We start from the raw sequence: 16,343 nt of genomic DNA on the forward strand, positions 1-16,343 counted from the left end.
GGGGGGGCCCTATCCCTCCACTTCCTCTCGGCCTTCGCTCCGGGAGGAACCGCCAGTTCCCCTTCTGCCTCCGTTCCTGATCAACCAGCCGGCGCTTCTCGGCTACTCGCGCTGCGTTCACTTCCAGGCCTCCGTTAGCATATTTTCTTCCTCACATTCTCCCCGTTCCATCCCCCCTACTCTCTCACAGCAGCTCCTCCTCTGCATCGTGTGAGGACGGGCATGCTCCTCTGCAGCCCCAGTCTCTTTTAGTAACACCCTCTTCCCCCAAAACACAGATAATATTTGTACCATACTCTCAGATCTCACTCTCTTGTTCTATGTCTTCCCATACATTTTGTTTATCAGACTGTTTAGTATTAAACAATTTCTCCATAGTGCAGATCAGAAAGGAGATTCTTGGCCCCTTACAGTACAGCTGTTAGGGATGGGAACAAACTTCCTATCCTCTGAACTTCCACTGCATCATTCGAAAAACTTTAAAAAGCTTGTAAAACAAGCTCAGGCCAACTGCAACATGAGGTCATGCAGCACAGATAAATATATTTTGCTACCAAGGCATTTAATTATTAAAAAATGTATCCATCAACCAAACCACATGAGACAGACAAAGATGTAAAACATGAGCTGGACCTAAAGCATGATTTTCCCTTAGTCACTTAGATGACGCTTGTCTGGAAGTCATGATGCAAACTTCCTGTAATGCTCTCTCACTTTTCTGTTTTTCTAGATTATATAAAGATTTGCCTGAGGAGAGACTTTTCAGAAACCTGAATGTTGCATCCAAATTATATCTGAAGTACACTAATTTAAAGAAGATAAAGTATTACCTAAGTAGTTCTTATAGATCTTATATATCTATATATGTTACATATCTTAAGATATAAGTAGTTCTTTCCTTATGTCACCAGAAAAGAACTGTATGTCCTAGCCTCATGACATTTAAAGAAAAGAGGGATTAATTTCCATCAATAACTATTTCTGAAAATTAGAATCAGAACTTACAACCTGACTTTTGAAATAAAGTGAGTTTCATTTAGCTACATATAATTTCAGAATACTACAATTATTAAAGGGATTTAGTTCATTTATTTATATGAATCACTTCTGGTTTCAAATAAAACAATGAAAACTGGCTTCAAACGATTTTCCATTCCTGAGCACACAAAAATTATAATGCAAGTCCCAGCATAATTTACATACTGCAGTGGGCCTCTCAAAGCATTCATCTGAATAATCACATAATAGGTAAATCTCTAACTCCATATGCCATTCTGACTGCTGGCATGCTCCTTTTCCTTACGCCTTATCTCAGCATTGCCTAACTTATTAACCACATCATCTTCTTCACCCCTACCCCCCTTTCAAGTGAGCTGTCATATTCTCCAACGTACCTTCAAACAGTCCCTAGTCACGTAGTTAAGTGCATGTCAGTTCCCCAAATGAGTAACTGATGGCTTCCAGTGATTCAATAGTGCCCAAAATGGATAAACTTTACTGGTGAGTCAAAAAGATTATAGTCTACACAATGTGAACTCGGGGATCGATGTAGGAACCTGAATACAACTAAAATAAATGCAGGAAATGTCTTGGTTTTATAGATGGAAATGGAAGGAAACCTTTGGCCCTTTTAGCAAACAGGAGTTTAGAAGAGATTTTCTGTTCTTACCAAACATCAGCGAGTTCTGTAAGATTTTGGCCAAAGGTAAGATTTCAGCTACCTTTAGAACCACCTTCAGAGTCAACCTTTCTGAATACAAGCCTTTGGCCCCATCACTACACTTTGAAATAGCAACACTTACAAGTAGCTTCACAAGGAAATTAAAACAATAAGGACTCACCCTCTGAAAACGCTACATTGTAGAGAGGAAAAGCAGGGTTTATACTGGCTACACATATACTACTAGGCTCAAAAGCACTACCAAGTTTCCAGTCCAAAGGCTATGTCCAACCCATCATGGCCCAAATCTGTAACAAGACCCAGGATTACACAATCTATTTATCCTGCCATCCTCATCTTTGTTTTTATGAGCCATGACACACTCCAAAGATGTTTTACCTGGACAATCAGAGTAACAGATTTATGAGAATCCATTTTACGGGATGGAACTGTCCTCCTTAAAAACTTAGAGCCAGAGGGCAGGGTGATGAGAAGTAAAAATGTCTTCCTCTCAAAACCTGAAGTTTTTCCAGTTCTTTGGGACTGGGAATGGAGATAATACTTCCTTTTCCTGAAGAACCAAGATTACCTGTGTGAAGACATGTAAAAACGTCTTCAGCTGCTAGACTTCACCAATTGTGCTGGGCCTCAGGCACTGCACAGCTTGCTTCAGAAACTCCATGACAATCAGCAGTTTCTGCTCTCCTGCAATTAACTTCATCTAGCCTGCAAGTAAATGGCCTAAATTCAGATAATAGCAGACAGTCAAAAACCGGCTTTACTGATCTTTAAGATTAGCAATGTAGGTCTTACTGGCTATATGCTATCTACCCAAAATTGCTCAGCTTCACACATTACTGCAATGAATCTCTAAGCATGGTCAAATGGGTACTACAGTTCATCAAAACTGAACCAAAAGCCAACGCAAACATAATGTGCAGGGAAAAGAAGAAACTTCTAAGTGATTAAAAGAGTTTCAGATCCTCCCTCGGTATTACATGACCTCAGCAAGGTTCTAAAATATTGGAAGCTACTAATCTCTACAATACCATAGTTCTCAAAAGACAATACTGTATCCTACCTGTCCTCTTCTGGTTGGAACCTTACTCCTGTGCATCTCCACACCAGTGATAGGAATCAAAGAATCAGTTAAGTTGGAAAAGACTGATTTTTCAAGACCATTGAGTCCAACTGTTAACCTCGGGGATGGTGACTCCACCAACTCCCTGGACAGCCCATTCCAATGCTTGATAACCCTTTTGGAGAAGAAATTTTTCCTAATATCCAATCTAAACCTCCCCTGACACAACTCAAAGCTGTTTCCTCTTGTCCTGTCCCTTGCTCCTCAGGAGCAAAGCCCAATCTCCACCTGGCTCTACCCTCCTCTCAGGGCGAGAAGGTCCCTCTTGAACCTCCTTTTCTGCCACCTCGCTCAGCTGGTCTTTGTGCTCCAGACCCTTCCCCAGATCTGTTCCCTTCTCTGGACACGCTTCAGTCTCTCACGTCTGTCTTGTCGTGAGGGGCCAAAAACTGAACACAGGATTCAAGGTGCGGCCTCACGAGTGCCCAGCACAGGGGGACAATCACTCCCCTACACACTGGATTGTGTGCTATAAGCATACAAAGGAGTAGAGCACCTACTCCTGAATTTCCTAAGCACCGAGTACCCCAAAGGGTGATACTTTCTGTAGTGCACTTGAGAAGCTCACCACAACTTTCACAGATGCTAAATAGCAGTATGAACACACACTCAGTTTTATAATGCAACATTTGTATGAATAGCAGTAGACCAACAGCAGATCAGTGCAGAAAGCTAAGTCTGTCTTGATGTAAAAGGAGATGTCTCAAGCAAGTATATTTGCAGGGAGCACTCTCTTTGTAGAGGATGAGGAGGGAAGCCTGTAAGTTATCTGCAAAATGCACAGTATCACACTCAAAATGGCTCAGAAGAAAACAACAAGGAAGCTTGTAAGAGTCACTCTCGTGCAAGACAATGAAGAAATTGCGATCGCTCCCCGGAAAACAGAAACAGCAGCACGGAACAAACCTCCACTGTAGAAGTCCATTCATACGTTGAAGTCCACAGCTCAGGTCCTGCTCCTCTGGACCTCTGGACAGCCAGTGCATCATCCACGCCGGCAGGACCCAGCCCCGCGCCGGCCTCCCGGGGCCGCGCAGCACGCGGCCGGCCCTGCGCGGGAGAACCCGTAGCAGCGGGAGGGAATCACGGCGGCAGTAGGACCCAGGGCGCCCTCGCTGTGGCAGGGGAGGGGCGAGAGCCACAGACCCGCCGCGCCGGAGCTCCGCAGCCGGCGGGACCAGACGGGCTGGGGCGGGTGTGTGCGGGCGCACGGGGACAGCAGCTGTGGTCCGGCGCGAGCACGGTCATCCTCTCGGTGAGGCGCGGGACGTGACTCAGGTACTGAGGCGGAGCCGTCGTGCGTGATGTTGCGGAGCGCTTGCCTGGCGCACGGGGCCGAACGCCGTGGGGAGTGCGGGGAGTGCGGGGATGGCGGGGGGTTCCTGAGCCGCGTGAACCGACCTCAAAGCCCCCGGCTCACCGAGGGCGCATCTCCGCGTGGGGCTGTCCGGGCCGGCGGATGCGCCCGAGCGCCTTCTAAGCTTTGGGCGAGCGCAGCGCGGGAGGCGAGGGTTCATCCCTCGCCCAGAGGCTGCGCTGGGCGCCGGTGCGGCGGTGGGCACGACGCCGACTGTCCTCGCCCCCCTTGGCGCCACCTCACGAGGGACGGCGGGGCGCCGTCCCACCGCCTGCGTTTCTCCCCGCGCATGGGACCAAGAGGGCGCATCTTTTCCTCGGAAACCCCTCGTTGCCGTATGGGTCGCCCAACGTCCTCACAGCAACGGCCTGAAAGCGCTGTCCGGGCGCAGAGCAGTGCTGGCGACCAAGCCTCGCTCTGCCCGCTACGGGAGAGCGCTGCCCCCAGCTTCTTCTCCCTTTGGCGCCGGGTCACGTCTCGGCTTGCGGTGCCGCCGGCCCCAGCGCACGTACAGTGCCACACCGGTGGCTCGTGAGAAAACCCGCGAGCTCCGGGGATTTGTTCCCGTCAACCCCGGCCTCAGACCGTTACTGGGCGAAGAGGGTGTCCGCGAAAGCCTCGCCTCCGCGATCCCTTCGCTGCTGCTCACCTCCTGTTTCAGTGTCGAGCCCCGGGGGGTGAATTTCGGAGTTCTTTGTCACAGTGGTGACCGCTCAGATCCGTCAGAGCGAGCGACGTGCAGTCTGAGGACCGTCCCTTCGTAAAGGACGTCGTGGCAGCCCCGGGCATGAACTCCGTTACTCGGTTCAGCGAGCGCTCTGAGAACGGTGGGGAGCCTCCCTGGGCTTCGCGAGCATCGCCGAGTGCTCCGCGGGAGCCCCCTCGGCTCCGTGCCCCCCCTGGAGCGCCGCTCGGGCGGTCGGGGCCATGGCCGTGGCCGTTGGCGGCGCCACGACCGCCACCATTGTTTCCCGACCCCGCTCCTCCCTTGCGGGGCGGCCGCCGCAACCCCTTTCCACTTCTTGGGAAGGAGCCCGTTTTTGCTGCTGCTCGCAATCCACCGGGAATGGTCTGCGGCTTGCCTTCTTCTAAGAGGTTCCGCGAAGAAAAAGTGAACAAAGGTGGAGTTGAATTGCAGCAATACAACTTCCTCTCGGGCACAGACCGTTAGCACTGGTTGTGGAAATGCGCTCCTCTTTGGCAGCACGTTTGCGTGCTTTTTGGCTAAAGCAGTTGTAAGACCGTTTAGTTTAGAATGTCACAGAGTAAAGTCAAGTATGGTTTTGCAGTGGTTATTTCAGAGGAAGCAGTGTGGCAGTCAGCCGCTTTAAAATGTAAACCAGAATCTATTAGTACAGTACACCTGTTGTGGTTCAGTCAGAAGTATAACACAAGATATATTATTTTATATAGTATATTTTTATATTTCATATATTATATCTTTATATTATTTTATATATTATATTTTATATACTTTATATATTATAAAAATATTAAGGTCATGTTTTAAATTGTGACTGAAGTGGGAATTCACATATCTCAGGGTACAACACCCTATTATGCAGCTGCACTGTCCAAAGTGATTGTGTAAAACGACACCTCTGAGCCAGGCGATCTTTTCTCAGTGTATTCAGCTACATGTGCTAACCTGGCTTGAGATACAAGTGCATACAAGCACTTTATACATCATGGTAGTTCCATGGTATTCTGCAAAAATTAGCACATATGTCCAGCTGGTGACAGGACTAGACCCTTAATTAGTGTTTATTTAGCTCTGTCACTTTTTGGTTTTATACTAGGCAATATAAGGACACTTCTCCAAGAATTTTCTGGTTTTTTAAAGCTTCAACACATTGCAAAGCCACCACAGCTGCAGGGCTGAAATTAATTTTCACGATACATGAAAATTAGTTGTAAGTATTAGCTGAAGTTGGGGGTCTGCAACTTATATTTTTGAAAGCAGCCAGATAATTCCAGTACAACTGAAGGCATGTTTGTCACTTTTCTGTGAACACAGAAAGGGCACATGTTCTCTGGTCTTAAGGAGCTGCTGTGATTATGACATTAATACACTTATGGTAATGGTTGTGGTATAAAAAAACCTGTAGGCTTTAGAAAAATAAATCCGCTTCTCCAGAAAGTGGGCATTTGATATAGATACAATAACTACGGAGGTTGACAATGCTATTGTTATAGGACTAGTATATTTGTTTTCCCAAATAATATAAAGAGCAGGGTTCCAACATTTTCATTATATGACATAAACAAACAAATAAATAGGCACAACTTTCCTTGTAGAGCACTTTACCCGGATAATAGAATCTAGACTGGTTAGTATTATTTGCTACACATAAAATTGCAGTGTGTCATTGCAGTCTGCTAATAACTTGTGATGAATGTTACTCCCTGTGCTGTAGCAGTGAACGCTTAAGACATTTTGCAGCTAAATGAGGACTGGAGATTGATTAATAGTTGTGTTGGTACAGAACGTTACTTACAGCTACAGACAGCACAGGATTATCCTAGGAGTTTTGAGAGAGAGATGAGAGAATGGTGAAAGCTGGCAAACCCTTAAGAAAGGCAGCAGATCTGGAAAACTGTCTCTGATAAAACAGTGGAGGCCAAAATGGGAGAGAGGAAGTCCCTATGGGGCTTTGTGGGAAGGAGAGAAGGTCAGGGTAGGCATTGGCAAATATGGTAATGATTTTGTAGGAAAGAGAAGTTTGCAGCAGCCTTTGGAATGAACGTGTAATTCAGTTGGCTGATATTTAAGCAGGTAAGCCACAAGAAATGCACTAGTGTGTTATGCCAGTGGCCCATCAAAATAGTTTCTATTAAGTACCGGAGTTGTAATAAATAAAATTTGATTTACAGATGTATGTATTAGTATTTAGAGAATCAGGAAAGACTTAAAGTCATGCTGAATAGGCAGATGTCCGTGATGTCAATGCAAAGTGTAGTTGTTCTAAATGCAGAGGGCTGTCACAAGGGTCAAGAATATTAAAATAAAAATGCTTTTGCAGGAGTAATTGCCTGCAAAATTCCAGTAGAGTTGGTTAGTCTTAGGATTCTTCACTCCAAACCACGAAAAACATACATATTTTGTTTAGTCTGCTTAGATTTTAATACCCTTAAGGGGGCTAGTATAGGAGGTTTATGACTCCTATTAGCACAGTATTGAGCAGCGTATGCTTTTCAATGTATTCATACCTCCAACACCGTATGAAGAGAGAATCATTATTTTCTTCACTCCGCAGATAAGAAACTGAAGGAGGATCTCTACATTGCTCAGCTTAGACCACCTTCCTTATTTTGTAATTATACAGTTCTCAACCTGGTGGGGTTCCCAACTGAATTCCAGCCCGAACTGGGTTCCCCATCTGGAAATCCATGTTCTATTTCTGATTACCATTTTTTATTTGTATCATAGGAATTCAAGGTTGGGTAGATTTCTGCCATGGTTAGAAGAAATTACTTCTTCTTGAGAATTCTTGAAATTAATTCTTCCTGAGAATGGGAAGTTCTTAAGATATATAGGTCCGCCTACATACTCACAAATGTCCTTTCTACCCATACTGTTGACCATGAAGTACTGCGATGTGGCCAATAAGAGTATTGGCTAAACACAAATAATAGATTCTTGCAATTTCTAGCTGCTCCTTTTTATAATCCAAATGCTCCCCTTTTATAGACATCACCAAAACCACCATCCACAATGCTCCCGACAATCACCTAGTATTTCCTCCTAACTGAGCCTATACTAGTTTCCATAGCAACAGGAAGATAATATCAGGAAGATGAAACCCCATGTATTTAAATTCATTTGTTCCCTTTGTTTTAGACATTACCAAAGCAAGAACCTATTCATGATAGAAGGAATCTGGAAAAAATACTGACAATTACTATCATGTCTGTTGTGGAGATACGAAACTGAGCTGCAGCCAGTTAAATGTAATCCTTTGCCTCTAAATAGGGCTGAGCTAGCAAAAGCAGAAAGCAAAGCAAGCTGTTGCAATAGTTATGCAGTAGCCTCCTGTCTTAGCAGGCTTTGACAGCATCCCAGCACTGAAGCGAAATCATAAATAAAAATTTTACCTGTGCGAATCAACCACAAGCCCAGCTTTTCTAAAAGTACTGCCCTTGTTTGCACATCTTACATGGGAACCTCTGCACTACTTCCTTATTAGTTCTTAAGGAGGTGAATACAATCTAGCCTAGTAAGGCACACAGCAAGAGGATGAAGTACATCTTCTGCTGTGTTCATTTTGTTCTGGTTAACAGTTTTTAATTTTGGTGTGTTACCATGATATACTGATGGACAAAACCAGATGAATAATATTAATGGTAGAATCACAGAATGGTTAGGGTTGAAAGGGACCTTAATGTTCATCTTATTCCAAGCCCCCTGCCATGGGCAGGGACACCTTCCACTAGACCAAGTTGCACCAAGCCCCGTCCAACCTGGCCTTGGACACTTCCAAGGATGGGGCAGCCACAGCTTCTCTGGGCAACCTGTGCCACGGCCTCACCACCCTCACACCCTCCTAATATCTAACCTAAACCTACTGTCTGTCAGTTTGAAGCCATTCCCACTTGTCCTCTCACTACATGCCCTTGTAACAAGTCCCTCTTCAGCCTTCTTGTGCCCCTTCAGGCACTGGAAGGCTGCAATAAGGATGCTCCAGAGCATCCTCTTCTCCAGGCTGATCAATCCCAATTCTGAGGCCTTTCCTTGTAAGAAAGGTTTCTTTTCGATATATGCATGTGCAAATTAAGCCACTCTTAAAAGGATGACATTCGAAGATCTGTTATGCTGGTTTATAGTTATTTTTAGCCAAATGTGGTAACAGACATGACAAAAAGAAGAGTAAATGGATGATACTGTTTGTTTCCCCATAGGCTTATTTTTATGAATGCTGGAAAGTAGGCCAGGTTCCCTCACATTAGCAAGTCTTGCTCTTTCATCACAGCAGCACATAAAACCGTTTTAGAGCCTGTTTCTCATAGCAAAGATGGTAAGTCCCGTAGGGCAGGTGGAACAGAATATGTCTCTTACAGGCCGACTTACTCTGCTGGGCATGAGAGGACGGCAACGGAGGAGGATGTTTCCACCTCGTATAGGGGAACCGAGCTCCGGCCGCCGCGAGCGCTGGGCGGGGGAGCGGCCCCGGCCCCGCCCGCAGCCCGCGGGCAGCGCCCGCCCCTCGCCCAGTCACGTCCCGCACGTCTCAGTGCGGCGGGGCCGCCACAGCGCGGGTCACGCGGGGCCGCGGCGGGAGCGGCCTCCGCAGCCCCGCCCGCCCGGGGCTTCCCCCGGGCCGCACTCGCGGCGGACCTGGAGCGCCGGGTTCACTTCTGTCCCCCCGGAGAAGCTCGAACGGTTCCCTTATGAAGGAACAAGCGAGCTGCCAGCTAACTGGTTCTTGACGGGCGCTTCCTCACGCAGATGTCGCGACTCTGCAGTGTAGGACTGCAGACGCTGCCCTTTGAACATCTTTCCTGTCGACACAGTAAAGTAGACTCACCGCGCCTGTGTGCAGGAAGCAGCACGGGGGTGAATGCCATAAGCCACTGAATATCCCTATCCAGCACTTTAAGCAGTCTGGAGAGATTGCCAGTTGCTATTTTTCAACAAAGCATGCTCATGTGTTATTGCTAACTTTATGTTGCTACTAGATGTTTAATGCAAACGAACAAAATTTCCACAACCCTTTCCCCCAACATTTTAAACATTCACCCCCAATGAAATGTTCTGACAATTTGGAAGTAGTGTAAGTGATAATTCCTCCTACACTCTGGACTCCAGTTTTTTATCTTATTGCTGTTCTTTATGCATTTGAACTGAGATACTTTAATCAGCATTTCCCCTATTATCATCAATATTAGAGAGTTGCCACTGTCACAAAGGATTACACTTTGTGTACCTACTCTGTGCTGTCTGGTTTTTGCTTCAAAAAAATAAGTCCTTATTTGAATAAGGCTTTATAACTTCTATCAAACAGAAGTTACTGGGAAAAACAATTTTGAAGGCTGGACAGATCCCAGTGTCAGAAGTGCAGAGATGCATCTTAAGACTTATTTAGCAACCTAAAGCCTGCTGCAGAAATTGCCCAGTCTACCAAGCTATGTATTTTTACATATTCTTACAGCAATCAGCAAATGAGCCATCTGCAGCCTCAGATGACTGGTTTTGTTGAGGTATTCAGTTTCCCTTATTGTTAAACCATTTTATGTTCTAGTTGTATGGACTTAAGATGAATTGTTTTCTATTTGATTTCCAGAAACCAGAAAACTGGTGAAGCCAGTACTATGCCACTTACTGTTCTCATACAGCCCAGGGTAATAAAACAGCAATAGTCGTGGCAAGATTTGTTTCTGTATCTGTATATAAAGTTGTTTCTTCCAAGAAGTGGGAGTGCTGGTCTAAATGCCATAGTAAGTATGTCCATACAGGCGTATTAACAATCATCCATTTGGTGCTCAGTTGTCTAGACAAGTCTTCATCATATTGTTGTGCCACACGCAGTCTGGCTGGGGAATGAAGATGTAAGAACTACATAGTTCCCCATTTACAACAATCGCTGTGCAAGCCTATTCTGTTGAAAGCAGAAGCATTCTTCAGTGATGAACACCTCTGATGTGCAACCATGCTTGCACTCCTCTTTTGGGCACTTTTGTAGAGAACACTGACACAATAGGAGTAATCAGCTGAACTTTAAAGAAATGGCCAATTTTTGTACATGTAAGATTTAATGCGTAACTTGTTTGAAGCTCACCTCAACATTTTCAAGACTTTTGTAGTACACAGACCCTACAAAAACCTAATTGCTGTGATGCAATACCTTCCTGCACTCCTCACATAACATATGGGGACACTTTATGTGCCTTTTCAGTGTCTTTTTTCACCCCGTATCTCTCTAAGACTTGGCAGCATTACACATTCTCATGAGAAAAGATTTTTCATATGCAAAGCTGCTTATGACTGCTTATAGATGTGAAAAATTAGATTCATGAAATATACTAACTCCCAGCATCCACAAAGACCATCTGTGCAGATTTTCACTGCACTTTAGCTTAGGTACTTACTCGATGGTTGACAACTTCTCAGCATCTCAAGGGATCTCTATATCTTTTCAAGATAGCAGAGTATCAGGGCGGTATTGCTATCCTCAGTAGGAACAAAAAGCCAGGGTGATTAGTCCACTGTTGCACAGAACTCTTGCGATGCACCAGATCTTCTACAGGCATAGTCCAGGAGCTTCACATAACAAGGTCTTGTAACAAAAATCCCACAGACTTTAATGCAGTAGTTATTACATATCTGTGAAAATCAAATACATCCCTGATCTGCTGTAATGGCTTCAGTTTTTCTGTGGAACAGTGATTTGGTTGAAATCCAGTTTTGACTTTGAGAGCTGTGAGGGGACATTTAGAAGACAGATATGTGCATCTCCTTTTTATGTATTTTTGCAAGCTTTGTAAGAACTAAACCTGAACAAGGAATAGGTACAATTGCAGTGCATCTTCCAGACTTTTATTTAAAGCCGTCCTATACCTTATTTTTAATCATTCTCCAATTTTTGCCAATTTTGGTTAGATAATCATCCCAATGTCTATAGATACTAATTGCTTTTTGTTTCTTAGGGAACACGCAAGCTTCATCATGGGAGCTGTAGTAGCTGATGATGGTCCATCTGGTGTTAAAGCCCCTGATGGAGGCTGGGGCTGGGCTGTCCTTTTTGGCTGTTTTATCATCACAGGATTCTCCTATGCCTTTCCTAAGGCAGTTAGTGTTTTCTTTAAAGAACTTATCCGGGAATTTGGCATTGGATATAGTGACACTGCATGGATTTCCTCCATTCTGTTGGCCATGCTTTATGGAACAGGTGAGTAGTTATCTGTTTTTGAAACAGTATTGTGTCATACAATGAAGTTTGTAAATCATACAGTTATTTACAGCATGTATCATGACTGCCTATCGTTACTCGTGTGCAAGTAAGGCATTCCAAAGAAGCATTACTATTATCACATAAATCAAACAGTTATTTAAATCCAGCTTGGATTTAAATTAAGTCTCTGTAACTCAGTATTTACTAGATGATGCAAAAGAAAAATTGCACAGCACTCTGAAGACAAAAAAGGTAAGTATTTGACTGTAGAGGAAAGAACACTCTTCCTGATTGGCTTGACTGTATGGAGAAAGCAGGAAAGAATCACAGAATCACTGAGGTTGGGAAGACCTTAGACCTTTAAGATCATTGACTCCAACCTCTGTGAAGTCCACCAAAGAAGAAATGCAAAGTGACATAAAATCAATTCCAAAGATTCGTTTATCTTAGCAACTCTAACTTGCTTTTCTTGCCTAGGTCCACTGTGTAGTGTATGTGTCAACCGCTTTGGCTGTCGTCCTGTCATGCTGGTGGGTGGCCTTTTTGCCTCCATGGGGATGGTGATAGCTTCCTTCTGTACAAGCATTGTTCAGATCTATCTAACTGCAGGTGTGATTACTGGTAAGTAGTGTGTATTGCTGAAAATGAGTTAACGTATGTCTTAGCTTTAGGTTGAAGTTTTCTAAACGTGATAAATACCTGAAGCATCATGATCACCCAAATGGATTTTAATAAAGATGACAGATAAATGTGGAATTAAACTGTCATTTATTTTTGCTATGAATATTTAATAGCATGAAGTGTAATCATAAAGTACAAGAATATTATGGAGGTGGAATGCTTTAAAAATGTTACCTTAGATTTCTTCTGTCCATTTGGAATAAAACTATTTTCTCTTTATGTGTAATCGTAATTTCTTTAATAGTGATATTGTAGGCTGGTATTATTTTTTATGTATCCTCTGTTACAGGTTTGGGTCTGGCACTAAACTTTCAGCCGTCACTCATCATGTTAAACCGTTACTTTGACAAACGCCGGCCCTTGGCCAACGGGCTCTCTGCCGCTGGGAGTCCAGTGTTTCTTTGTGCTCTATCACCGCTGGGGCAGATACTACAACATGAGTATGGCTGGAGAGGAGGATTCCTTATACTGGGTGGAATGCTGCTCAACTGCTGTGTATGTGGAGCACTAATGAGACCTTTGGAGCCACCTAAAAAGTCTGAAGCTACCAAAGAGCCAGCTGAGAAGAAAGTGAAGAAAAAACTTCTGGATTTCAGTGTGTTTAAAGATGGTGGTTTTGTAATCTATGCCCTAGCAGCATCTATCATGGTGCTTGGCCTCTTTGTTCCCCCAGTTTTTGTTGTGAGTTATGCCAAGGATTTAGGCTATCAAGACACCAAAGCAGCTTTTCTTCTGACTATTCTGGGATTCATTGATATCTTTGCTCGGCCTATTTGTGGAATGGTAGCTGGTCTTAAATGGGTTAGACCACGCTGTGTCTACCTCTTCAGTTTTGCTATGATTTTCAATGGTTTCACAGATCTCATGGGTTCGATGTCTGTTGATTATGGTGGACTGGTGGTCTTTTGCATTTTCTTTGGCATTTCTTATGGAATGGTAGGTGCTCTTCAATTTGAAGTTCTCATGGCTATTGTTGGTACTCAGAAGTTTTCCAGTGCTATCGGTTTAGTGCTGCTGGCAGAAGCTATGGCTGTTCTAATTGGTCCGCCATCAGCAGGTAAGTATTCCATTTAGTTCAGAATTCAAAACCATATGCACTGCATCCATTTACACAAAATTTAAGGGAGCAGAGAAAAGGATGAGAGTCACTCAAGAAATGCAGATTGTGCCAGTGTTGCACATGCTTCAAAGGCTTTCTGCAGTTACACTCTGAAATAGACCAAGAAGAGGTGGGATGAATCTTTTCTCCTTCTTGGATCCATTTTAGTATTGGTTAAATTGCCATCTGGAGATGCTGCTATATCTCCTCTGAAAGCCTGCACTAAATCTCTTATTGGCAGATATCTGATTGGGATTCAGAATATGAAACCTGTCAATTTTCTTTGGAAAGCACTAGGACAGATTCTCTATACCCATGGTAGTTTTGGAGAAGGAAAGAGAACATCGGAAGAAAAAAAATCTTACAAGGAGGAGTATAAAACTGGACTACTTTAAGGGAGGTAGACTGCTTCTATTGCACTTGAGTCACAACCCAAGAATAAGGAAACACGACAACATAGTCAAATTCATTAATTTGAAGTAAAAATGAAAATTAATTACTAATCAAAGAACATATATTTTACAGATCCTGAACTGAAACACACTTTGCCTACCAAACCCCAACAGTTCATTGACATAAAATGTTTACACCATACACTAACAAACGTGAAGTATTTTTACTGTGACAGAACCCCCTTCATGGCAGTTCTATGGAAGTACTATGCACTACTTCCTTTGATCTTCAGGTTCAGAGAGGCACTTCCTTCACATCCTCCCACCTGTTCTTTCGCATCCACCAAGTCCTATGAAACCTTAACTTTACTAAAGTGTCAGAATCAGTCAATTACTCCAGACTGACTACTAAGTAAGATTTGCATCTTAAGCAGACAGCCCATGGAGAAAGTTAAATGAGAGTGGGAGCAAGAGGAAGCAGATGATACAGATCCTGGCCACGGATGTACACATTTTTATCTGAAATACATAGCACTTGTTTCATCTCTTGCATATGAAGGCTAGGCTGGTTTTATTTCAGTTGAATTGCATGACTGACTGTGTGTGTGTGCATGGGAGTATGTGTTTTGGGATGTGATGTAATGTCAGTGACTGTTAAACTGAACTGAAATAATTGAGAAATATTTTGTTAAACTTTTTAAAATCCTATTTCGAAAAAACATGCTTATAGATAGTCATGGTAATTCTAGACAGCAGTGATTTAAATGTTTAAAAAAAGCAGAAAAAATTCGCTGCAAAATAATTGCTTTTGTTAATTATCTGGAATGTTACCTTTTTCAGGAAAACTCCTGGATGCAACAGGGAAGTACATGTTTGTATTCATTATTGCTGGAATTGAAGTTACCACCTCAGCACTTGTATTGGCCTTGGGAAATTTCTTCTGCATTAAGAAAAAATCGGAAGAACCACATACAAAAGAAGAAGCAGCAGAAAGAGAGGAATTAAACAAATCTGAAGACAAAACTCCTGAAGATGCCAAGGTGGACTCTATTGAAGTGGAGCAGTTTCTGAAAGATGAGCCTGAAAAAAATGGCGAAGTTGTAACTAACCCAGAAACATGTGTGTGAGCATGACAGGGAATTGAAAAGTGTTTAGAAAAGGAAGTTTTCCAACACTATTTATTTTAGAAACAGAACTAGTTTAGGGCTGGGCCATCTGCTTTAGTAACTGGAAGCTAGTCAGCTCATCAGATCTCTTTGGAAGCTGATTAGCTGGACAACTTCTTATTGGAAAATCAGCTTTATCAGTAAAAGGTGGAGCATTGTGATTATACTTTTTATGTAAACTAAAAAGCTTTTATAAACACAAGTAGGCTCTTGCTATGCATCACCAGAAACTGCTCACTTGGAAGAGATATAGGAAAAGTATATTTTAAGAAAAGTGGACTTATACATATGTTTTCAGACAATATTGATGAAATCGCTGTGTTGTGTGACTAAGTATAATTTCCCTGTGTTCTCTGTGAAGGGAAAAGAGTTTGAGATGGAGAAAAATCTCAGGAACTTAACGGTCTCCATTAGGTTTTTGAATTTCTTACCTTTTTAGATTTTTTAGATTAATTGGCTCAGTCCTAATTTAATTTTGATAATATCTGTAACTTTGACTTATGTACATGCATTTCTGAGTTCTGTCTAAACCTGTAACCTTTGTAATTATCATCTGGAAATTCTGTTTGTGAAAAGGCATATTATAGATAGTGTCCTGATTAGATGACACAAGTGGTATTCTGAGGTAGTATGCTGAAAGAAAAAAAATGAGCAGAATTGATCCCGACAGACCTTAAGCAAACAAAATTAGCCTACATTACATATACTGAAAAATATTACGAGTAACATGGAGAACATGGATATTAGATTTAGTAGAATATTCTGAAAAAGTGTCCATTTTGTATATAAAAAAGTGGTGCAAGTTTCCAGATGTCCTATAAATTAGAGTGGGTAGACTTAGGGAAGAGACTGGACTAGTTTGAAACATGTTAGCCATCTATAAAATGCAATGTTAGCATCACAGGAAGGTCTTAACAAGTTTGGTTTTGGTTTGTTTTTCGTCTTCCCCTCCCTCCCC

The 16,343-nt window shown here is 43.1% G+C and overlaps 1 protein-coding gene across 4 annotated transcripts; it reads left to right on the top strand.

The window, feature by feature from the left end:
• Positions 1 to 3,890: 3,890 nt before the first annotated feature.
• Positions 3,891 to 15,937, top strand: SLC16A3 (solute carrier family 16 member 3). 4 transcript variants are annotated; one of them, XM_027669966.1, is made up of 7 exons: positions 5,107 to 5,279; positions 9,058 to 9,173; positions 10,440 to 10,593; positions 11,803 to 12,044; positions 12,525 to 12,668; positions 13,018 to 13,785; positions 15,060 to 15,937. In XM_027669966.1, the coding sequence occupies exons 4-7, from the start codon at positions 11,822 to 11,824 to the stop codon at positions 15,344 to 15,346; spliced, it is 1,422 nt and encodes a 473-aa protein (XP_027525767.1). In that variant the 5' UTR covers positions 5,107 to 5,279; positions 9,058 to 9,173; positions 10,440 to 10,593; positions 11,803 to 11,821; the 3' UTR covers positions 15,347 to 15,937. The 4 variants fall into 4 exon arrangements, with proteins under 4 accessions (XP_027525766.1, XP_027525767.1, XP_027525769.1 ...); XM_027669965.1 differs by lacking the exons at positions 5,107 to 5,279; positions 9,058 to 9,173; positions 10,440 to 10,593 and adding an exon at positions 3,891 to 4,079; XM_027669968.1 differs by lacking the exons at positions 9,058 to 9,173; positions 10,440 to 10,593.
• The last annotated feature ends 406 nt before the right edge of the window (positions 15,938 to 16,343 follow it).

The sequence above is a fragment of the Corapipo altera genome, unplaced genomic scaffold (assembly GCF_003945725.1).
Source record: "Corapipo altera isolate COAL_440 unplaced genomic scaffold, ASM394572v1 60995, whole genome shotgun sequence".
NCBI lineage: Eukaryota > Metazoa > Chordata > Aves > Passeriformes > Pipridae > Corapipo > Corapipo altera.